Source organism: Chiloscyllium punctatum, chromosome 8 (assembly GCF_047496795.1).
Source record: "Chiloscyllium punctatum isolate Juve2018m chromosome 8, sChiPun1.3, whole genome shotgun sequence".
NCBI classification, from domain to species: domain Eukaryota; kingdom Metazoa; phylum Chordata; class Chondrichthyes; order Orectolobiformes; family Hemiscylliidae; genus Chiloscyllium; species Chiloscyllium punctatum.
In genome coordinates this window covers 121755425-121780710 of record NC_092746.1, presented here as the reverse complement: position 1 = coordinate 121780710, position 25286 = coordinate 121755425, and the positions used below count along the sequence as shown (strand labels likewise).

The following is a 25286-nucleotide window of genomic DNA, read 5'->3' as shown; positions in this document are numbered from 1 at the left end:
CAATGACCTTTATTGAAGGAAATCTGATGTCCTTTACTGCCCTGTGAAATGGCCTTGCAAGGCTCTAAGGCGGCTGACCACCACCTTCTAAAGATAATTAGCATTGTGCAGTAAATGCTGGCCAAGCCAGCAATGTCGGAAGAGAAAAATGCTCAATTTTGGAGATTTTAGCGAGTATTAGTCAGCTTGTTCCTCTCAAGGATTCTACAAACCACATGTCACATCTCAAATCAGTTTTTAACTCAGAAAAGCTTGAATTTATTTTACACCTTGACACTCCTCAGAATGCCTGATCCTGTTTTACAGTCAATTAATTGTTTTTCTTTTGAGGACACTCGTTGTAAAGTAGAAAATACACCATCATTCCACAAAGCAAGATCCCAGAAAGAGGAGTGAGATATTTGATTGGATGTGGGTGTTGCTGGCGAGGCTACAGTTTGTTGCCAATTCCTCATTCCCCTGAATTGAGTGGCTTACCTGGACCATTTTAGAGGGCAGTTAAGGGCCAGCTTCAATCCTGTGGATCTAGAGTCGCATGTAGGTCAGATGAAATAAAGATGCCGGATTTCCTTCCCCAGAGGACAGTAGTGAAACAAATGGTTTTTTTTTGTGAGAATCAATGTTTCATTGTCAGCATCGCTGAGGCTAGATATTAATTCCAGATTTTTAATTAATTGAACTTAAATTCCACCAGCTGCTGTGGTGGGATTTGAATCTTTGCTTCCAGACAATTAGAATGGGCCTCAAGATTACTCTACCAATGATGTTGCCACTATGCCATCATCTCCCCAAGCTACTGGATATCTGTTCTGTTAGTGAGTTCAGTTGAGGGGCAGATAATGGCTAGGACATGGGGAGAGATAGATCTCTGCTTTTCTTCTTTGTAATAGCAGGTATAGGATGTTTCACATCCACCTGAATAGGCAACAGGACTTAGGATTTAACATCTCATCTGAAAGGCAGCATCTTTGATACTGCAGTACTGGCTTGTACTTCACCGAAGATTTGGCCTAGATATTCATGCTGAGGTTTCTAGAGTACTACATGTACCTACTAACTCAGAGGTGAGAGCAGAATCAACTTAGCCACAGCTTTGGGCTATCTTTGAACTTTTGTTCCACAGGTAAAAGGTCAATGAGTCAACCCCTTCCCCCAAGCCAACTCAATCACTTAGTTTACCTGATTGGTAAAACTGCCTTCAACCCATCAGGGCATCCCTTGGGTTTAGTTCAATTAAAATTGAGTCAGCATGAAAGCTCAAATGATTTTCAGGGTTAGTAAGTCTCTTTAAATCCATATCTTGTACTGACTGCTTGCTCAACCCATCTGAAGGGGGAAAGTAGTGGTTATGGGGAAAATGCAGGAAAGTGGATGTGAGGAATATCAGATCTGCCACGATCCTATTGAAAGGCTTGACATGCTGAACGGCCTACTACTGTTCCTATTTCTTATGGAATGTAACTTGTAGTCCTCTCTGCTGTTTCCTATCTGCAGTGTTTCAGATGCTACGGGAAGTTTGATGGTACAGGAAGTGGCCACGCGGCCTCTGACTCAGGATCTCCTGAAACATGAGGTAAGTCAAAGAACTTGTGCCTCATTGTTTATTTTCAAACCAGTCCTGTAACAAGATAAATAGCATTCAAAGCATCTAACTTATCAACTAACTCAACAACCAACTTCCACACGTCTGTCTGGGTGGGTGACAAATTCCTGATCCCAGAATCGGGTGGCCATTCACAGGATTAGGTTGCTGGTAATCATTACCTGATCCTGGATTCTGGGTAATCACATTCTGAGTGATCATTCTGAATTCTGGACTTTGAGAATTATTTACTGATTCTAATGTCCAGTCGACCATTCCCAATCCAGGTAATGACTTCCAAATTCTGGATTCCAGCTGACAAATTCCTGATCTTGGACTCCAGGTGACAGTTTCTGAATCCCAATACAAGATGGCAAATTTGATCCTGGATTCCTGATGCATTCCAGATGTCAGATGGCAAGTGACTGTTTCTGTCACTGGAGTACTAATCCAGAACCTCAGGCTGATATTCTGAAGAAATGAATTAGAATCACACCGTGGGAAATAATGAAATTGAATGTGGTATAATGGTCTAGTAGGGCCATGTAACCATTGTTCATTGTAGTAAAAAAAAAACAACCAATTCATTAAAGTCCTTTTTGGAAACCTGTCCTTGCTTGATCCATTTTACATGTGACTACATAACCACGGCACTTAGTTTGGACTTCAAATGCCCTCTGGGAAGTTATAGATGAGTATTAAATGCCAGACTTATTAGCAATGACCACATTTACATGAATGAGTAATACAACCATCAGAAGGGCAGAGAAAACATTACAAGGACACCTTGAAAGACTCCAAAAACAAATGCAACATCCCCACTGACACATGCTTGCCTGAGAATACAGAAATTGGAAAAAAGCAAGGCCAACTATTTTGAGTGTTTCCGAGCGGAACAGCTGGAGGCCACGTGCAAGCAGCAGAAAGAGTGTACAGAACTCAGAACATCCCATCCACCTGCCTCATCAAACAGGTGCAGAGTCTGAGGTTCCAGGATTGTCCCCCCTATTTTGTATTGTCTTTCAAAGTTCTTTCTACCAAAGTACGTCACTTCACACTTCGCTGCACTGAAACACGTCTTCCACTTATCTGCCTATTCCGTCAATGTGTCAATGTCCTTTTGGAGTTCCACACTGTCACCCTCACAGTTTTCAATTTATCCAAGTTTCATATCATCTGTAAACTTTGAAATTGTTCGCTGCACACCAAGATCATTAATATATATCAGGAAAAGCAAGGTTCCCAATACCAACCCCTGGGAAACTCATTACAGACCATCCTCCAGCATGAAAAATATCCACTGACTGTCTGTCTGTTCCCTATCACTCAGCCAATTTGATATACATGTTGCTACTGAACCTTTTATTCAATTAAGTCTTAGCAGGACTTACATACTTAATGGCAAGGTCTTAGAGAGTGTTGCTGAATAAAGATTTAGGCCACTGTTGGAATATTGCGTGCAGTTCTGGTCTCCTTCCTATCAGAAAGATGTTGTGAAACTTGAAAGGGTTCAGAAAAGATTTCCAAGGGTGTTGCCAGGGTTGGAGGATTTGAGCTATAGGGAGAGGCTGAACAGACTGGTGCTGTTTTCCCTGCAGCGTCGGAGGCTGAGGGGTGACTTTATAGAGGTTAACAAAATTCTGAGGAGCATGGATAGGATAAATAGACAAAAGTCTTTTCCCTGGGGTTGGGGAGTCCAGAACTAGAGGGCATAGGTTTAGGGTGAGAGGGGAAAGATATAAAAGAGATCTACGGGGCAACATTTTCACACAGAGGTTAGTACGTGTATGGAATAAGCTGCCAGAGGAAGTAGTGGAGGCTGGTACACTTGTAACATTTAAGAGGCATTTGGATGGGTATATGAATAGGAAGGGTTTGGAAGGATATGGGCCGAGTGCTGGCAGGTGGGACTAGATTGGGTTGAGATATCTGGTTGGCATGGACAGGTTGGACCGAAGGGTCTGTTTCCATGCTGTACATCTCTATGACTCTATGACCTAGAATTTTCCTCACATCTGTTGTGTGGCACTGTATCAAATGTCTTCTGAAAGTCCACGTACAGCACATAACAGCAATTGCTTTTAGAAATTCATGCTGACACTTCCTAATCAACCACCATTCTTCCATAAGACTATTCATTTTATTCTGAATAATTGTCTCAAGAAGCTTCCCCGACACTGGAGTTAAACTGAATGGTGTGTAATTTTTGGACTTATCCTCACAAGCTTTCTTGAACAAGTCTGTAATGTTTACCATTTTCCAGTCTTCTGGCAAGTGGCTATTGTGCTAATTAATACACAAAAATGTTCCAAAGAAAATGATGAGGAATACAATTTTATTTTATGGCCAATGATTGTTCATTCAGGAGATTGATCTCCAATCTAAGGAAAACGTCAGAACATTCCTGACGGTTTAGCAACACTAAGCAGTAGAGCTGGAAAGAAATGGTTTATCTCTAGAACAGTAGAAACAGGAACGTTGCCTCCCTGGAACCTGAATGTAACTTAGTTATAAAGTGTTTTCTAAATAATTTGGTTTGCAAGGCAGATTTACTAAACTTCTGCCAGAGATAAGACATTTCAGTTCAATGGAGATATGAGAGGCACATGATTATTCTCTTTGGAGAAGAGAAGATTAAAAGGATATTTGGTAGAAATCATCATGAAGTTTTGACAAAAATCTTTCTACTCGCAGGACAATGCAAGAAACAGGAAAAGCCATTCAGCCCTTCATACCTTTTCCTCCTTTCCATGTGATCATGGCTGATGTTCGGACTCCCATCACTTCCCTGCTGACATCCCTTTCCCTTCATTCCCAAGGAGTGCTAATAAATGTCCATCTGAAATTTGAAGATAGTCAGTGACTGAACATCCACAACCCTAGTTTGTGTGAGAGAATTTCTGAAGATACTTCAGTCCTATTGGAAAAGAACAGTACAGCACTTGAACAGGCCTTGACCCACTAAGACTGCCCCAACACTTGATGCCTTTCTTAACCAAAAACCTTTTGCCTCTACACAGTCCATATCCACTGTATATTACTGTATCTGTCAAGATGTCTCTTAGACACTGCTAGCATACCTACCCAATCACCTCCTCTGGCAGCACATTCCAGACAATCTGTTAAAAATAAGCCTCTCTCACATCTCCTTTAAACTTATTCCATTTTACCTTAAACTTATGTCCCTCTGATTATCCATTCTGTCCATGGCTCTTGTAATTTTGTAAATTTCAATCCGGTTACCCCTCATCCTTTACTAAGTTAGTCCAATCTCTCCTCATAGCTAATACCCTCTAAACCAGTCAATATCCTGGTAAACCATTTCTGTACCCTCTCCAAAGCCTCCACGTTCTTCAGGAAGTGTGGAGAACTGTACCCAATATTCCAAATGTGGCCGAACTAAAATTCTATACAGCTACAACATGACTTGCCAATTTTTACACTCTGTGAACTCACCAATGAAAGCAAGCATGCCACATGCCTTCTTGACCACTTGTGTTACCACTTTCAGGGAACTGTATACACCTAGATCCCTCTGTATGCTGATGCTACTCAGGTTTCTGCCATTTACTGTATACTTTCTTCCTGCATTAGATCTTCCAAAATGCATTAACTCACATTTGTCCAGATTAAGCTCCATCTGCCATTTCTCTGCCCAAGTCTCTAGCTTATCCTGCTGTGTCCTCTGCAAAACTCCTCACCATCTGCAGCTTCCCCAATCTTTGTGTCATCTGCAAACTTGCTAATCAGGCCACCTACGTTCTCCTCCAAATCATTTATAGATATTACAAGCAAAAGGGAGCCCAGCAGTAATCCCTGCGGAACGCCACTGCTTACGGATCTCCAATCAGAAAAACACCCTTAAACTACTACTCTGTCTTCCACGACTAAGCAAGCTTTGTGTCCATCTTGTCGGCTCACTGTGGATCCCACATGACTTCACCTTTTTTCATCTCAATGAGGGACCTTGTCAAATGCCTTGCTAAAGTTCATGTAAAAAAGTTTGTGAAGCATGACCTTTTCTGCACAGTCATGCTGCCAATGCCAGTAATTCCATATTATTCCAAATGTGAGTAAATCTTCTCCAGTAATTTCCCTACCACTGAATTAAGGCTCACCCCCAGCCTGTAATTTCCCAGATTATCCCTGTTGCTCTCCTTAAACAAATGAGCAAGGTTGGTTATCCTCAAGTCTATCCTGTGATTGAAGAGAATACAAAGGTTTAATACACAGTCGCAGCAATCTCCTTACCTGCCTGTCTGAGCATTCTGGGATTGATCCCATCAGGTCCTGGGGACTTGTCCACCTTAATGCTTTTCAAAACACCCAACACCACCTTTTTTACATTGACATACCCTAGAATATCGACATAACCTTCCCAAGACTCACTATGCACCTCCTTCATTGTGCATCCAGATCCAAAGTATTCGTTAAGGACCTCACCTACTTTCTCCGGCTCCATGCCCACATTCCCTCCTTTATCCTTGAATGCATCTACCCTTTCCATAGCTACCCTCTTGCACCTTAGAGATGTAAGGAATTTTTCCTTAATCCTGTTTGCCAAAGACATTTCATGACCTGGTTTAGCTCCTAAGTCCTTGTTGAGATTTTTCCTGCTATATTTGTATTCCTCAAGGGCTCTGTCAGTTTTTTAAACCTTACGTATACCTCCTTTTCCTTTTTGACTAAGCTCTCAATTTTTCTTGTCACCCAAGGTCCCCAAATCTTGCCATCCTTATCCTTCACTTTCACTGGAATATGCTGGTCCCAAACTCAAATTAACTGCCTTTAAAAGATTCCCACATCTAGACGTTTGCCCTCAAATCTACATTTTCCAGTTTCGGCCTAATATTCTAGGAGTTAGCCTTCCCTCAGTTTAGTGCTTTCACCCGAGGACTACAAGAGGGATTTAAGTTATTCTGTCACCTTGAAGCAGTGACAGTGATCTCATTTGCAGAGTCACTTACTTCATGTGCATGTTCATTCCCTCAGTTTTGAGATAATTTGAAAACAATTGGCATCAATTCTCTTCAATAATTTATCTGGATTCATAGGTTATGCATCCAAGGATTCCCCATTGGTGTCTTGTTAACTCATCTCTTTTTTTTCTCTCTGCAGGATTGCTACATTCTGGATCAAGGCAGTTCCACCATCTTTGTTTGGAAAGGGAAGGAGGCCAATACAAATGAGAAACGGTCAGGGATGAACAGGGCCCTGGTAAGTAGAAGTGTCCATGGACTGTGTGATTAGTTAACATTTGACTTGCCTGGGAGACTTGAAGTGGGTGGAATTGGTGAACTGGATCTTGGATATCATCATATAGAGGATGGGATCGAGGAACCCTAAGATTGGAATGGGGCACATAATGGGAGTTGTTAGGACCAAATAATAGCTGGGGTGTGTAACAGTTAGAATTGATAGAACAGAATCCAGTTTCAGTTTCATTCTCGGAATGTGGGTGTTGCTTGCTCGGCTACCATTTACTGTCTGTTTCTAATAGCCCTTGACAAGGTGATGCTAATCTGCCTTCTTGAACAGCTGCAGTCCATGATATGTAGGTATGTCCACAAAGCTTTTAGGAAGAGAGTTCCTTGAGTGGGAAATATAATGGAAAAAATTGATGCAACAGAAAATTGGAACAGGCATATAACAGACAGGATCAGTTGCATTGGTTGAGATCATATTTTGGTGGTCACGATAATACACACCTAATATTCAATTTCTATCAAAATTGAATGAACAAGGGGTGTAGGCTCTGTATTGGATTACCAATGAGATACTGCTTTGTTCCTATGTTAATGCCAGATTCAATTTAACTCACTGAAAAATAAATGTTGCTGCCAGTTCTCAACTTCTACTGCTGTGGACCCACTATAATCCCCAGCCCAGCTTCTGTGTCCCTCTTCTGCTGGCAGGTGACATCCACTCCTTCAGCTGTTGGGAGAGAGTGAACTCAGAATGCAAATGTCTGTTCAGGAAGTGCCTGTTCAGGAATGACATTCCTTGGCCCACCGTTTGGAGTAGAGGCCACACAGGCTAGTACTGAGTGTTGATACCTTAACTGCAAAGTATAGAACTGGAGTTATTTTCTCTTCCTGAATGGCATTAACAATCTGCCTGGGCTTCTATGACAATCTGGCAAGTTGGTCAACCCTAGCACATGCCTACAAATAACCAAAATTATTGAATTTTAATATAATTTTCTGCATTGCACAGACTTGAACTTAGAATCTCTGGGTCTCTGATTAAATATTGTAAGCAATAGGCTGCCTAGTACCTTTATTCCACTCAACCCAGTCAAGGGGCAACGGGGTCACATCATATCTGACATCAAAAAATCCCTGGGGACTGATTCTGGAATCATCTTGCTTGATATGATTCACTCAAAACCTAAACTTCCACAACACTTGTCACAGCTTCAAGACATCACGGGACAATTTACAGCCAATGAAATAATTCTGAAGCGTAGTTACTGTAATAACGTAGGAAATTTAGCAGGCAAGTCCCATAAACAGCAATGAAATTATAACCAGAAGATTTATTTTCCAAAATGTTGATTGAGGGATGAATTTTGATCATGACAACAGAGATCTCCTGCACCTCATTTTTGAAATAGCATCATGAGGTCCCTTACATCTACCCAAGCGGAGGTAGGTGGCACCTGAGTTTAATGTGTCAATTGGAAGCTGATACCTATGACAGTGTAACACTCCATTAGTAATACACTGAATGTAGTGTCAGTCTGGATCTTGTCCTCAAGCCTTTGGAGTGGGACTTGAGTATACAACCTGACTCAGGCAAGAGTGATGTTAGGAAACCTTCCTTCACCCAAAGCAGAATGGAAATTTGGAATCTCTCCCCAAGTTAATTGTTGAGGCTCTTGGAGGTGTAGATGGGCTAGATTGGTAATTAGGTTCTTAAGGAAGAGAACTTCTCTATGACTCTAAGTTAAATTGGACAAACCACATAAATACTATGGCCACGAGACTAGGTCAGATGCTAGGACTTTTATACTGAATAACACAGTTCCTGATTTTCCAAAGCTAGTCCACCATCTACAACCACAAGTCTGCAGTGTGATAGAATGCTTGTCACTTGCTTGGTGAGTGCAGCTCCAACAACACTAAAGCTTAGTACCATCCAAGATAATAAAGCCCACCTGATCACATACATTCACTTCCATCAACACCAATGCTTAGTGGCAGCAGTATGTACCATCGATAAGATGCAGTACAGAAACTTAACTTAGTCTCCTTAGATGGCACCTTTCCAAGGCCACTAACACGTACAAGGTCAAGGACACAGAATTCAACTACAAAACCAGCTACAATTTCATTCTATCCATTTACCATTCAGACTTGGGAATATATCACTTTTCCTACAGTGTTGCTGGTTCAAAATCCTGGAACTCTGACCCTAACAGCATTGTAGACGTACCTTATATAATGAACATCTGCAGTTCAAGAAGGTAGTTAACCACCACCTTCTCAACAGCAACGAGGGATGGGCAATAAATGCTGGCCCAAGAAGTGACATCTACAGCCCATGAATGAATAAACAAAAAGCTCATTGTTTCTCAGGTTTCATGGAGTCTGGGTACACCATGCTCTGCAAAATCCAGTGCATATCTTACTAACATTGTGATGCAGCATACAAGGAGGCCATTCAGCCCTGTTTATCCGTTCTAGTTCCCTGTTTAGTCACAGGGAACTCAACCTAACAGGTAGACTTTTATTTGATGATATTCATCAAGGGATATTGATCACGGCAGGTAAGTGGAGTTGAAGTGCAGTCCACCGTGAATTAATTGAACAGGAGATTGATTTAAGAGGCTTAATGGCCTCACTATCTTTAGATAAGACGTGACAGGGCTGCCTTCAAGCATGAGGGGCCAGAAGCCGTTAGCTCACCAAAGAGAAAACACTACTTTTCAATGTTCCAAATGATGGCCAATTGATCCTTTACATAAAAGTGTATATGCTTTTCTTTTGGAAATGCAATAATGCTGTGACATGTTCTGATGAAGCCATTCCTTCAACTTTCCTTTCTGTTTCCTTCTAGGGATTCATAAAAGCCAAGAATTATCCACCCAGTACTAATGTGGTGGTGCTCAATGACGGTGCTGAATCAGCCATTTTCAAACAGCTCTTCAAGAAATGGACTGTCAAAGGGCAAACTCAAGGCTTGGGCAAGACATACACAGTCGGCAAGATTGGTGAGCTTTCAGAAGTGTTGTTTAGCATTCTCCCTGCCTTATCTTCCACAATCTCTGACTCCTCCTCCTCTCCTGAATCACAGAATAGTACTTCAGTGGCAGATCATTTGGTCCATGTACTAGGCATTTTGGAGAGCTATCCAGTTAGTCCCACTCCTCTGCTCATTTTGTCTCTGATCTCCTTTTTCTTTCTTCCTTTAAGTAATTATCCAATTCACTTTTGAAGGTTGCCGTTAAATCTACTTCCACTACTCTTTCGGGCAGACTGTTCTAGATCACAATTGTTTGTTATGTCAAAAAAAAACCTCCTCTTGGCATTTTTGTCAACTATACTAAAACTATGTCATTTGATTGTTCATAGAGGCCATTTAGCATAGAAGGAGGACATTCAGCCTATTAAGTCTGTTCTTTGGAGAACAATCCTGTCATTGCCATATTCCAGCTGGATTCCTATAGCACTGTACAGTTGGGAAGGAGATACATGGGAGCATCAACATCTGCAAGTTCCCCTCCAAACCACATATCATCGTGACTTGTTCCTTCATTAACGCTCAGTCAAAATCCTGGAAAATCTTTCCTAAAAGCCGAGTAGGCTTCCCTACACCCCAGGAACTGCAGTGGTTCCAAGCGGCAGCTCACCATCAGTTTCTAAAGGGCAAATAGAGATGGGCAATAAATGCTGGCTTCACGAATGAGTGAAAAAAATAAGTTAATTTTGTTCTCTATCCATTCAATTTCCTTCAATAATCATTGATTTGTCTCCCCTCGTGCAGGCAGCATTCTCCACGTGTGAATGGATTGCAAAAGAAAGTGAATGTTATGCTGATAGGTTTAGATAAGGGAGTTGAGAGTGCAGCCTAAAAACCAGCATGAACCTCATGGGCTGAATGGTCTGTGTTATATATTCTATGTAGAATAAAATAAGCCTTTCTATTGAGGTTCTTCCTTCAAGGTTTCATGCTCTGCATAACCTCATTACAGCTAAAGTGGAACAGACCAAGTTCGATGTGACTACGTTGCATGCCAGACCAGATCTTGCAGCTCAATATAGGATGGTGGATGATGCCTCTGGGAAAGTGGATGTAAGTGAAACCCCATTCACATTAAGTGCTGTCTCATGTCAGAGATAACTTGTTCCAAGTAATACCTCTAATTAGTCAGCAATCAAATCGGAATATTCCAGCTGAGAGCTTGAGGATTGTTCCACCCTTTGTGCATGTGCCAGCACTTCATACAATCTATTATATTCGTCTCACATTGCCTGCCCCGTCCCCTTAGCCTCTTCTGTGAAAAATAAGATTGGTGAATTATAATCATAGACTGCTGTGTAGCAATATAATGACCTGGTTGGTTATTACATACGCCTGGATATGAGATGTTCAGGAAAGAAGGAAGGGAGGATGGGTTGTGATTTCAATTAAGGAAAATATAGCACTATTAGAGAGAGAGTGCACATGTCCCAGAAGGGTCAGATAGATTTGATTTGGCTGGAGTTAAAGAACAAGGAAAATGGGAAAACCACCACCTGCAAGTTTCCCTCCAAGCCACTCACCATCCAGACTTGGAAATATATTGCCGTTCCTTTCGTGTCACCAGGTCAAGATCCTGGAAACCCTTCCCTAATCGCCTTGCAGTATACCAACACCAACTGGATTACAGTGGTTCAAGGAGGCAGCTCATCACTACCTTCTCAAGGCCATCTAGGAATGAGCAATAAATGCCAGGGCAGTCAGCAATTCCCACATCTGGTGAATTAATTTTTAAAAAATGGTACAATTACATTGTTCGATATAAGCCAGCAACTAGTAACTAGCAAGTAAGAAGTTTCCAGATGTATAAGTAACATTTTGAGAACAGTGATCATAATATCAACTTTAGAATGGTTATGTAAAAAGATAAATAATAATGCAGAGTAAGAATAATTAACTGGGGAGCACCAACTTACTGGAATTATAAATTACTCTAGGCCGAATAAATTGGAGTCAAACGTTGACTGGAAAATTGGTTGCTGAGCAATGGGCTACATTCAAAGCAGAGATGATTTGGGATCAATCAAGATTCTTCATGTGAAGGGAATAATAGGATAAATAAATCCAGAGCTCCATGAATGACTAAAGAGATAAAAGTTAAGATAGGGGGAAAAAAAAAGTGTGCTTTGACAGATGTTAAATAGAGAAAAAGAATTGCAAACCTGAATTCTGAATATAGAGACCCAGAGGGGAGATTGAAAAGCAAGAAGAAGGAAAGAGGGAATATGAAACAAGAGTGGCATCAAACAGAAAGGATACCCAGAAGTCTTTAATAAGTATATAAATAATAAATGGTGGTGAAAGGAGGACTGGGGCAATTTAGGGGCCAAAGTATTGATTTATGCATGGAGGCAGAGGGCATAATGAATAAAACTAACGCATTGAATGAAATTCACCATAAAATTGTAGAATTGCTAAGCAGAAAAGGAGGTCATTCAGGGCATTGAGCTTGTGTCTCCTTTCTATATACTCAATTTAGTAAGTTCCTTTTTGCTGTGCTTTTATAACTGTGGGTTGATTTTACAGCACCTTCCATTGGGCATGTTTTCAACAATTGATGTGGCTGGTGCAGGAAACCTAATTTCAGTGACTTGTCCATCACCTTTTCACCCATTCCCAACCAATCCCTGTAAATCAGGAGTTGTTAAGCCACCTTTCTTCTAACTGTTACCCAATTAAGGCCCTCAACCTTCTTAGACTGTCATACTATGCTGGCAATAAAATTGAGAAGGCTGCATGTTAAACAACTTTGATGATAAGGCAGGAAAGAATAGTGTTTCCATTATTCAGGTCTTGCAATCTGAGTCCACAACACCCTTCTCTTAATTAGTGCTTTGCTGCCTAGTCTCTGGATCCTGCTTCCCCCCCGCCGCTTCCCTTCCTAGAAGGGACTTCCACTGAGAGGCACAAGTAAGACCCTCAGATTGTTCAGGCCATTAGGCAGAAGTGACGACTGCAGATGCTGGAAACCAAAGTTTAGATTAGAGTGGTGCTGGAAAAGCACAGCAGGTCAGGCAGCATCCGAGGAGCAGGAAAATCGACGTTTCGGGCAAAAGTCCATTCCTGATTAAGGGCTTTTGCTCGAAACGTCAATTTTCCTGCTCCTCGGATGCTGCCTGACCTGCTGTGCTTTTCCAGCACCACTCTAATCTAAACCCTTGTTCAGGCCATTGTCAGTGTGTATCACTGTGGAGTGACCATTTTTAAAGTTGTACATTTGACATCAGATCCAGGCTAAAACTTTGCTCTTTGGGTGTTCCAATTTCAACTTGAAATTCACGGTTGAACCTGCGTTGACCACACTATCAGACTGTGCTGATCCTAAACTCTCCCTACCTGAATAAAAATGCTCCCAGTGTCCCCATTACCTTTTTTGCCAAGTAACTTAAATCTGTGCCTTCTGGTTCTAAGTTTTGCTGCCATTGGAAACAGCTTTTCAGTGTCCACTCTGTTTAAACTCACAATGATTTGATTACATCTATCAGATCTCCTCTCAATCTTTTCTGCTCCAAGTCCCAGTTTCTCCAATCTATCCATGCAGCTGAAGTCTTCCTGTAATAAATCACGCAATTTTTAAAAAGCAATCTATGATAGTTGCATACTTAGCTTCACCAGGGCGGCACAGTGGCTCAGTAGTTCGTACTGCTGCCTCACAATGCCAGGGATCCAGATTCAATTCCATCCTTAGGCGACTGTCTGTGTGGAGTTTGCACATTCTCCTATGTGTGCATGGGTTTCTTCTGGGTGCTCCAGTTTCCTCCCACAATCCAAAGATGTGCAGTTTAAGTGAATTGACCATGCTAAACTGCCCATAATGTGCAGGAATGTGTAGGTTAGGTGCATTAAGTCAGGAGTAAATATAGGACAATAGGTGGGGGAATGGGTCTGGATGGGTTACTCTTTGGAGGGTCTGTGTGAACTTGTTGGGCCGAATTCTAGGGATTGTAGGGCCGAATTGTAGGGATTCTAGGACTAGCTTTCAATTTTTGATTTCATTAACTGAACTTAAATTCCACCAGCATTCTGTGAATTTTCATCTATGTCCCCAAAGTATGAACCTGGGCTCCTCGATTTAAATAATCTGGGACATTAACATTCCACCATCATCTCCTTTGTTGTAAATTATTGTAGAGTAACTGAAGTTGCCAAATGTACTGAATGAAATCGAACAAAAGTAGATATATGTGAAGTGACAACTAATGTATTCTGTTCTCTGGATTAGGTATGGAGAATTGAAGGTAATGAACCTGTTCCAGTGGATCCCAAAACCTATGGCCAGTTCTATGGGGGAGACTGCTACTTGGTGCTGTACACATACATGAAAAACAACAAGTCTGCTTATATTATCTACATGTGGCAGGTAGGAGCCACACTTTGACAATGACTTCACCTTGAGGTGTATTTGGGTCTTTTTTCAAAATAAAGTGCTTCAAAATTATTCCTTGATCTGTTGAAAATCAGTCACTTGCTGTAGTTTTATTATTGTAATTGTAAATGCGTTCATCACAACAAAGTAAACAATTTTAATCACAATTAGCGAGTTTTGAGAACATTTGTAACTCAGGTTGAGGTTCTGAATGTAGGTTTGCTCACTGAGCTGGAAGGTTCATCTTCAGACATTTCGTCACCATACTAGGTAACATTTTTCAGTGAGTCTCCGGACAAAGCACTGCTGATTCCTGCTTTCTATTTATATGTTTGGGTTTCTTTGGGTTGGTGATGTCATTTCCTATGGTGATGTCATTTCCTGTTATTTTTCTCAGGGGATCGTAAATGGGGTCGAAGTCAATGTGTTCATTGATAGAGTTCCGGTTGGAATGCCATGCTTTTAGGAATTCTTGTAACAGAGACACGCACGAGGATTCCTAGAAGCATGGCATTCCAACCGGAACTCTATCAACGAACACATTGACTTCGACGCGGTTGACCACCCCCTGAGAAAAAGAACTGGAAATGACATCACAAACCCAAAGAACCCTAAGCATCCCAAACATATAAATAGAAAGCAGGAATCATCAGCAGTGCTTCATCCAGAGGCTCACTGAAGATGTTACCTAGTATAGTGATGAAACGTTTGAAAATGAACCTTCCAACTCAGCGTGCAAACCTGCACTAATTTAATCACAGTGCCTAGACAGCCAATTGTGATTTAAAAGGAGTTTGAAAAAAAAACAGATGAATTTGTTAGTTATATTGGGGTGCAGTAGGCAGCTTCATCAATAAAGAAGTTACATTAAAGAGCTTTTAAAGGTATGAACTTTCTCAACCACTAAGGTTCCCCTTTTAATTTTTGGAGTCTCCTTGATGCTTTGCAAATTGGTGTATTAGTAACAATTCCCATTAGTAATCAGTCAGGTAGTGTAGTCAGGTCTGTGGGCGTGGCCTGTTTCTTGTACAATGTTTTTAAACACAATGTGTTCAAACAAATTTTCGTTGATTAGCTCCTGGGATGAAGGAACATAGGAACAAAAGTAGACCATTCAGCCTGACGACCCTGCTCCACCACTTAGTACAATCGTAGCTGATTAAACACTTAAATACCTTCTACCACACTATTCTCATAGCCCTTGATGCCGTTGCTCATCAGAAATCGATTAATCTCGAAGTATACTCAAAGTCTCAGCTTCCACAGCCCTCTGTGGGAGAGAATTCCAAAGATCACAACACCCTGAGTAAAGAAAACAATTTGCATCTTGGATCTAACTACTATTCCCTTTTATTTTTAACTAATGCTCCATGATTATTGACAACTGAGAAACATCTTGAACGTATTTACCTTATCTATCCTGTTTAAGGATTTTGTAAGTATTATTGAGATCATCTCTCAATCTTCACAACTTTAGAAAATACAAGCACAGTTTGCCGATTCTTTCTTCATCAGACAGCCCACCATTCTGGGAAAAAGTCTGGTAAACCTTTGCACTCTTTCTATGGCAGTAATAGGTAAGAAGTGCTGTTGAACAAAGCTCCATATAATTCAAACCAACCTTCAATACTCTTGTACTAAAATTCTCTTGCAATCAAGGCTAACATTCCATTAACCTTTATGTTAGCGTGTGTTGTGCTTCTGCATGTTAGCATTCAATGACATAACAACAAGGACACCAGGTCCTTAGTTTATTCTATGATTGAAAGGCAAGTAGGTCAAAATACTTCAGGGTTTAGACAAAGAAAAAGAGGTGCTCTCATTGAAAACGTAGGATTCTGATGAACGTGGTGAGGTGGATATTGAGAGGATGATTCCTCCCATGGGGAATCTAGAATGAGGGAGGAAATGTTTCCGTATAAAGGGTCTCCCACTTGATGTGGAGTTGGTAGGTTCTTCCCTCAGAGTCATTAATCTCAGGAATTCTCTATCAAGAGGCCTGGGAAGGCTGGGTTATTGAATATATTTACAACTGTGATAGAGTTTTGATCTACGAGAGAATCGAGAGTTATGGGGACAAGTAGAAAACTGGAATTGAGTCAGAGATCAGATCAGCTATGACCTTACTGGATAGTGGACCAGGTTTAAAGGGCTGAATAGATTCATCCTACTGACCATGTTTCGCATTGGTACCAAAAAGCTTTCCAATTTGACATACGCCCCTGCTTTTTCCTACCATATTCCTATTTCTATTTCAACTATCTATCCAATTTATTTTGAAAGATTGTTATTGAACGTTCCACCAGTCTTTAGACAGCTCTTTCTAAATCATAATCACTTAAACTAAATTCTCCTTAATCTTCAAAGATTAATCAAAATTAGAACATAGAACATAACAGCACAGTATAGGCCCTTTGGCCCTCGATGTTGTGCTGACCTATGATATCAATCTGAAACCCATCTAACCTACACGATTCCATTTTCAACCATATGCCTATCCAATAACCATTTAAATGCCCTTAAAGTTGGTGAGTCTGCTACTGTTCAGGCAGGCCGTTCCACACCCCTACTAATCTCTGAGTAAAGAAACTACCTCTGACATCTGTCCTAAATCTATCACAGCTCAATTTAAAGCCATCACCATCCAACGAAAAAGGCTGTGTGTCCACCCTATCTAACTCTCTGATTATCTTATCTGTTTCAATTAAGTCACCTCTCAGCCTTATTCTCTCTAACGAAAACAGCCTCCAGTCCCTCAGCCTTTTCTTGTAAGACCTCCCCTCCATTCCAGGCAGCATCCTAGTAAATCTCCTCTGAACTCTTTCCAAAGCTTCCCCATCCTTCCTATATTGCAGTGTCCAGAACTGTACACAATACTCCAAGTGTGGCCACACCAGAGTTTTGTACGGCTTCAGCATGACCTCATTGCTCTGAAACTCATTCTCTCTACTAATAAAAACTAACAAACCGTATGCCTTCTTAACAGCCCTATCAACCTGGGTGGCCACTTTCAGGGATCTATGTACATGGACACCAAGATCTCTCTGTTCATCTACACAATCTACATTTCATTGGATAGGCATATGGACGAGAACAGAATAGTGTAGGTTAGATGGGCTTCGGATTGGTTCTACAGGTCGGTGCAACATCGAGGGCCAAAGGGTCTGTACTGTGCTGTAATGTTCTATGTTCTGCTACCAAGAATCTTACCATTAGCCCAGTACTCTGCATTCCTGTTACTCCTTCCAAAGTGAATCACCTCACACGTTTCCACATTAAACTCCATTTGCCCACCTCTCAGCCCAGCTCTGCAGCATATCTGTGACCTTCTGTAACCTATAACATCCTTCAGCACTATCCACACCTCTACCGATCTTCATCCAGAAATTTACTAACCCACCCTTCTACACCCTCATCCAGGTCATTTATAAAAATGACAAACAGCACTGGCCCCAAATCAGATCCTTGTGGTACGTGACTAATAACTGAACTCCAGGATGAATATTTCCCATCAACCACCACCCTCTGTCTTCTTTCACAGCTAGCCAATTTCTTATCCAAATTGCTAAATCACCCTCAATCCCATGACTCAGTATTTTGTGCAATAGCCTATCGTGGGGAACCTTATCAAACGTCTTACTGAAATCCATATACACCACATCGACCGCTTTACCCTCATCCACCTATTTGGTCACTTTCTCAAAGAAGTCAATGAGGTTTGTGAGGCATGACCTACCCTTCACAAAACCATGTTGACTACTATCCCTAGTCAACTTATTCATCTCTGGATGATTATAAATCCTATCTCTTATAATCTTTTCCAACATTTTACCCACAACTGAAGTAAGGCTCTCTGGTCTATAATTGCCAGGGTTTTCTCTACTTCCCTTCTGGAACAAGGGAACAACATTTGCTATCCTTCATTATTTTAAAAACTCCTATTAATAACCTTCTCTGATCAAAGATGGGCCTGCCTGATTTCTCCAGCTTTGGTTTTCCCAACTAACTGAAGTTCCTCATGTTAGGTTCCATTTAGTTCATTTTCTCTGCAGCCTCTCCATTGCCTTGACACCTTTCCCAAGATTTTGGGCTATGGACTAGCGTAACATTCTGAATCTTTGTTTATTCAGGGATTGCACGCTAGCCGGGACGAGATCACTGCTTCTGCCTATCAAGCTGTCAACTTGGACAACAGATACAATGGTGAGGCAGTTCAGGTGCGAGTAGTCATGGGCAAGGAGCCTCAACATTTCCTGGCCATCTTTAAAGGAAAACTCATCATTTACCAGGTGAAACTATCAGCTTTTTGCTATTGATGCCACAGCCTTACTCTGGATTTAGCTACTGTTATAGATTGCGCTGAAACCATGGAGAAAGCTTTACATTGTTGAGAGCTTGTGGATTCTGCCAACTTTTGAGGGCTGGATGTCAGGATTTCAGTCTGCACTGTAGAGGCTGCTGTCGAAGGCAATAATCTCCCCACTTTGAGTCTGCTGCATCTTCCTCCCTGTCTTATCTAAGCATGACAATCATCTGACTGTCCTATGAAATCATTTATGTCCATATCAAGTATGGACCTCTGCAGTACAGTTGTTCCAGTCCTCTCCTCGGAGTCTGATAGCAAGTTACTGCTGAGACTCTGATTCAAAGGCTTTCTCAGGCTATAGGTGACAAATTGAGCTATTGTGCCAGTTTTGAAGTGGTAGTTTATGGCTGAAGCAATAAATAACTGGCATTGAATTTGCTTTTTCTTTCTATCCTTGTCTGACAACCTCAGGGTGGAACCGGGCGTGGAGGGATGAAGGAAGAACCGCCAATCCGACTCTTTCAGGTCCGTGGCACAAACGAAGTGAACACCAAAGCTACCGAGGTGCCTGCCCGCACTTCCTCGCTCAACTCCAACGACATTTTTGTCCTGAAGACAGAGCAGACCACCTACATGTGGTGTGGAAAGGTAAGCAATCTGTGGCTAGCTAAGTGAAGAGTGTAGGGTATGAAGGGAGTGAAAAGGTACAGGATAGAGGAGATGCAATAGAAGATCTGACCCAATCTTATTGAACGGGGCAAGCAAATTTAAAAAGTCCAAATGGTTCATCGTGTTCTCCTCCTAAGTGTAAATAATTTAGAGTAACCTATGTCCCATTTAGGGCAGAATGTTTTGCTTAGGGCTGTGGAAGAAGCTTCAGTAATTTAGTTCAAAGCAGAATTGGATAAATATTTCAAGGAAAATGCAGGGATGTAAGAAAAGACTGGGGGAGTTTACTAACTTTTGACAGAGGCAGCTCAAACGCACTAGGCCAAGTGTTGTCCTGTGCTTTATTTAATTTATTCATGGAATATGAATGTTGGCTGAGCAAACACGCATTAACCGTCCCTAATTGTCCTTGAGAAGTTGCTGGTGAGCAGTCTTCTTGAACCACTACAGTCCATAGAGTATAGGTGGACCCATAATGACTTTAGGGAAGGAATTCCAGGATTTGGTGCAGTGACAATGAAGGACTTTCCAAGTAAGTGAGTGGCTTGCACGTCATGGTGTTCCCATGTATCTGTTGCCCATGTCCTTCCAGATTGTAGAGTGGGAGATAGAAGATGCTGGAAGTCAGAGTCAATAAAACGTGGGGCTGGAAAGGCACAGCAGGTCAGGCAGTATTGGAGGAGCAGGAAAGTCCTGATGAAGGGTCCTGACCCAAAACATCAGGTTTCCTGCTCCTCTGATGCTGCCTGACCTGCTGTGCATTTCCGGCTCCACCTTTTACAGATTGTGAAGGTTTAGAAGGTGCTTTCTTCGTAGCCTTGATGTAATGGTTTGTGATTTTTTTTTCCCTAAGTTAATAAGGTTCAACAGCATTTCTGGGTCTTGATGGGAATTGAGAGTGATAGCTATATCTGACAGCACATATACTTGGCATATACATCTAAAATTCACAGGCTGTATTTAATATGTTCCCTCTGCAGGTTAAAATAGAGGGTGGCCTAGAAGATTGTTACAATATTGAAAAGAGCACTAATTATCTTAAACAAAGTGTTCTGTCTCCATCATAAGTGTAAGTCCCACCTCTCAGAGCTTCTGGCAGATGTCTGATCCTAACAGTGCCAGTATGAGTGAACATAGAACGGAGAACGTTACAACGCAGTACAGGCCCTTCAGCCCACGATGTGGCACCGACCTGTGAAATTAATCTGATGCCCATCTAACCTACACCATTCCATTACTATCCATATGTATGTCCAATGCCCATTTAAATGCCCTTAACATCAGTGAATCTAGTACTGTTGCAGGCTGGCCATTCCACGCCCCTACTACTCTCTCAGTAAAGAAACTATCCCTGATATCTGTCCTAAATCTATCACCTCTCAATTTAAAGCTATGTCCCCTTAAATTAGCCTTCACCATCCAAGGAAAGAGGCTCTCATTGTCCACCCTATCTAACCCTCTAATTATCTTATGCATCTCGATTAAGTCACCTCTCAACCTTCTTCTCTTCAACGAAAACAGCCTCAGTTCCCTCAGCCTTTCCTTGTAAGACCTTCCATACCAGGCAACATCCTAGTAAATCTCCTCTGAACCCTTTCCAAAGTTTCCACATCATTCCTATAATGCGGTGACCAGGACTGTACGCAATACTCCAGGTGCGGTTTTACCAGTGTCTTATACAGCTGAAGCATGACCTCGTGGCTCCAAAACTCAATCCCCTACCAACACACCAAATCCTTCTTAACAACCCTATCAACCTGGGTAGCAACTTTCAGGGATTTATGCATCTGGACACCAAGATCTCACTGTTCATCTACACTGCCAAGAATTTTACCACTAGCCCAGTACTCAGCATTCCTGTTATTTCTTCCAAAGTGAACTACAACACATTTTTCCACATTTTCCATTTGCCACTTCTCAGCCCAGCTCTACATCTTATCTATATCTCTCTGTAACCCACAACATCCTTCAGCCCTATCCACAACTCTGCCTACCTTAGTGTCATCTGCAAATTTACTAACTCATCCTTCTATGCGCACTTGTCCTCTAGATCATTTATAAAAATGACATACAGCAGTGGCCCCAAAACAGATCCTTGTGGCACACCACTGGTAACTGAGCTCCAGGATGAACATTTCCCACCAACCACCACCCTCTGTCTTCTTTCAGCTAACCAATTTCTGATCCAAACCACTAAATCACCCTCAATCCCGAAACCCTGTATTTTGTACAATAGCCTACCGTATGGAACCTTATCAAACACCTTATTGAAGTGGAGGCCATTCCTGGAATTGCAACAGTTGTCAGCTTCAGAGTTGAGGCGACTTGTATCTGGGAGTGAAGTCAATTATCACAAGGACCAGGGTACAAGAACGGTTTGGATCTGGGGCAGACAGACCCTGTCATTAAGGAGGCATATCTGAGCCTAGCTGCCTCTACCTTGAACTACAGACACGCACACGCGCTCTCTCTCTCTCTCTCTCTCTCTTTCTCTCTCTCTCTCTCCCTCCCTCTCCCTCTCCCTCTCTCCCTCTCCCTCTCCCTCTTTCTTTCTCTCTTTGTGTGTGTGTCTCTACCTTTCCCACCATCCCCACCCACCAACCATGCCCCATCCTCCCCAACCTCCGAAACCCAGTCTCCCACCTCTACCATTCCATACAGTAAACATTCCCCTCGGATTTAACCAGCAATAGCAGAGGCCTTTAGAAACATAGAACATAGAAAGGTACGGCACAGAACAGGCCCTTTGGCCCGTGATGTTGTGCCAAGGGTTAATCCTAAAGTAAAATAAAATAAGTTAACCTAAGCATCCTTCAATTCACTGCTCTCCATGTGCCTGTCCAGCAGTCACTTAAATGTCCCTAATGACTCTGCTTCCACCACCACCACTGGCAACGCATTCCATGCATTCACAACTCTCTGTGTAAAGAACCTTCCTTTGACGCCCCCTCTATACCTTTCTCCTAATATCTTAAAACTATGACCCCTTGTACCAGTCAATCCTGCCCTGGGGAAAAGTCTCTGGCTATTGACTCTATCCATTCCTCTCATTACCTTGTATACCTCGATCAGATCACCTCTCTTCCACCTTCTCTCCAGAGAGAAAAGTCCGAGCTGAGTCAACCTCTCTTCATAAGGCAAGCCCTCCAGTCCAGGCAGCATCCTGGTAAACCTCCTTTGCACCCTCTCCAAAGCTTCTGTATCTTTCCTATAGTAGGGTGACCAGAACTGGATACAATATTCCAAGTGTGGCCTCACCAGGGACTTGTAGAGCTGTAGCAAAACTTCACAGCTCTTAAACTCGATCCCCTTGTTAATAAAAGCCCAAATCATATGCTTTCTTAAAAACCCTATCCACTTAGGTGGCAACTTTGAGAGGTCTATGTCCTTAAACACCAAGATCCCTCTGTTCTTCCACACTACTAAGAATCCTGTCTTTGATCCTATATTTAGTATTCAAGTTCGACCTTCCAAAATGGTCATTAATTGGCTACTTATAGACCTCAATGGAACATGAAGTGGGCAGGTCAGCAGACCCCATTACCTACACCTCTCAGAAAATTGATACAAAGGCTGGGTGGGAAAATAAATCTCACAGGCCCTCCCTCTCAGCCACTAATGGGAGGGCAGTTGTAAATTCTAGGATGTAAAAACAATGACTGCAGATGCTGGAAACCAGATTCTGGATTAGTGGTGCTGGAAGAGCACAGCAGTTCAGGCAGCATCCGAGGAGCTTCGAAATCGACGTTTCGGGCATAAGCCCTTCATCAGGCAGTCGAGAGTTACAGGCGATGAGCTCTGAGGGAATAAATAGTCCGGTCTGGCCACGTTCTGAAATATCTAGTAACAGTCTATTTGATATATAATAAAGATTGAAGCCTGTGGCTCTGATGTGAGGCCAATGAGGGAACTGAAAACAAGGATGAGAATTTTAAAATCAAAGTTTTATAACTGGAGGCCAGTGAACATTGAGGTGTTGTATGAAGGGGACTCAGCATGAGGTAGGAGCTGGGGAGCGGTGTTTTCATGAGCTGAGCTTTACTGAATAGCTTTTTGTTTTGACTGGTTGTTCCAGGGCTGCAGTGGCGATGAGCGTGAGATGGCCAAGACGGTGGCTAACAATCTGTCAAAGCGAGAGAAGCAGACTGTTCTGGAGGCTCAGGAACCTCCAGATTTCTGGGCAGCACTGGGAGGGAGAGGGCGTTACGTAAGTGACAAAAGGTAAGAACCACCAGACAAGATCAAACGCAGTGACTGCTATCTGCAATTGTATGACATTCTCTCAAAGTTGATAAATAAACAGTAACAATTAGAACCACCTGCTAACTTAGTGACTTCTTAGGAAATCAATTTTGCAATACCTAATTAACTGGCTCTCACTTGATCAGTGTTGGTCAGCAATGCCTCTTTTTTGGTCTCTCTTTCTCTCTCTACAGACCTAATTCTGTATTGATCATTGATGACTGTGTCTCCTTTTCTCTCTCTCTCTCTCTCTCTCTCTCTAGATCTCACTTTGTGTTGGTCAGTGATGCCTCTCTCTCTCACTCTCTGGATGTCACTGGTCTGTGATGACTCTCTTTCGTTCACTGTTGCTCTCTGGATCTCAGTCTGTGTTGGTCAATGACAACTCTTTATCTGAACCCAAGGTTTCAAGAAGAAAAATGTGATTATGACCCTCGCCTCTTTGAATGCTCCAATCAGACTGGGCGATTCATCATGTCTGAAATTTATGACTTCACTCAAGAGGACCTTGATGAAGATGACGTCATGTTGTTGGACACATGGGAAGAGGTACAAACAGATTTAGAAATTGTTCACTATCATTACAGACTTGGTTCGCTCAGTTAGCTGGATGTCTGACTTGCAATGTAAAGTGATGCCACCAGCATGGATTCAATACCCAAAGTGGTTGAGGTTACTATGAAGGGCTCTTCATCTCATTGCCTCCCTTTATCTGAAGTGTGGTCACCTTCAGGTTAAAGCACCGCCAGTTGTCTCTCCAATGAGATAGAGCAGGCCTGTGATTTGGCAGGGCACTGGTGTATTTATCTTGACTGACTATGTCAGTTCCACAGAAGCTCAGCAAACGGGTGCATTGCCCAAAACCTTTGGCCCATTAACTCTAGGTCCAGTACTTTTTTAAAAGACTGGAAGAATTTGATTCTCTCCTCCAACTAGTTTCACCATCTTACTGCTTCTGTTGACGATGATGACTCATTTCAGGAATCTTCTCCTTAGATCTAGAACCTTCCCTTCACCAAGGTGGGAAAGTTGATCTTTCAGTCAAGCATGAAACTGTCTCATCTACACAGGATCATTACACAGTAATCCTGAGCTGGAACCCCAAATGACTGACATATCTCTATATAAGGGCTACTGGTGGGCAGATAATAGTTTTGTGGTAATGCGTTTAGACTAATAATTTAGAGACTCTGCCTAATACTCTGAGAGCGTGGGTTAAAATTCTACTACAGCAGATAGTGGATTTAAATTCAATAAATACATTTTGATTATAACACTAGTCTCAGACTCCTCACATCAGCAGTAGTGACCATGATGATGATTGTTGTAAAAATTGAGGGAAAGAAGTCCTTCAGCAACATTATTGTGGGACTGGAATCACACTTGGGCAGACTTGATAAGGACGGCAAATTTTCATCCGTGAAGAATATTAGTGAATCGGATGACTTTTTATGACAATATTTTCACAGTCACTAACACTTGAAAGTAGCTTAATGAAGTTCAATCCTCAGATTGGGTTGAGCCTCTCAATTACTACCCAGTGCTTTATTCTCCCTAAACTACGATATGGATATTAGCACAATTGCTATTCCTTTCTCCCTAATGAGTTTTCATGCTTCCCTGTAAATGTACCTCTGCTTTTTGTTTGAACCACTCCATGAGGCAACAAATTCCACATTTGTTCTCTGAATTACAAAGTTTCTTCTGAGTTGCCTACTGGATTTATAGTGACTGTCCTATAATTGTGATCTACAGTTCTTGTCTCCCCCACAAATATAAACATTTCCTCTGTGCTTTCTGGATGGCACCCTGTTATAAAAGTGCAGAACTCTATTAGATCGCCCCCACACATTCACTTTTTCATGAAATGGGTGCCA

General features: G+C 41.9%; 1 protein-coding gene across 2 annotated transcripts in view; it reads left to right on the top strand.

Moving 5' to 3' along the window:
- Nucleotides 1-25286, top strand: part of vill (villin-like) — a 105728-nt gene that overhangs the window by 65813 nt on the left and 14629 nt on the right. For both annotated transcript variants that reach the window (XM_072576374.1, XM_072576375.1), the window contains exons 8-16: nt 1495-1573; nt 6701-6799; nt 9644-9797; nt 10779-10879; nt 14049-14186; nt 18323-18481; nt 18970-19146; nt 23243-23388; nt 23814-23958. In XM_072576374.1, coding sequence (XP_072432475.1) covers nt 1495-1573; nt 6701-6799; nt 9644-9797; nt 10779-10879; nt 14049-14186; nt 18323-18481; nt 18970-19146; nt 23243-23388; nt 23814-23958 — 1198 coding nt within the window. The remainder of the gene's footprint in view (nt 1-1494; nt 1574-6700; nt 6800-9643; nt 9798-10778; nt 10880-14048; nt 14187-18322; nt 18482-18969; nt 19147-23242; nt 23389-23813; nt 23959-25286) is intronic.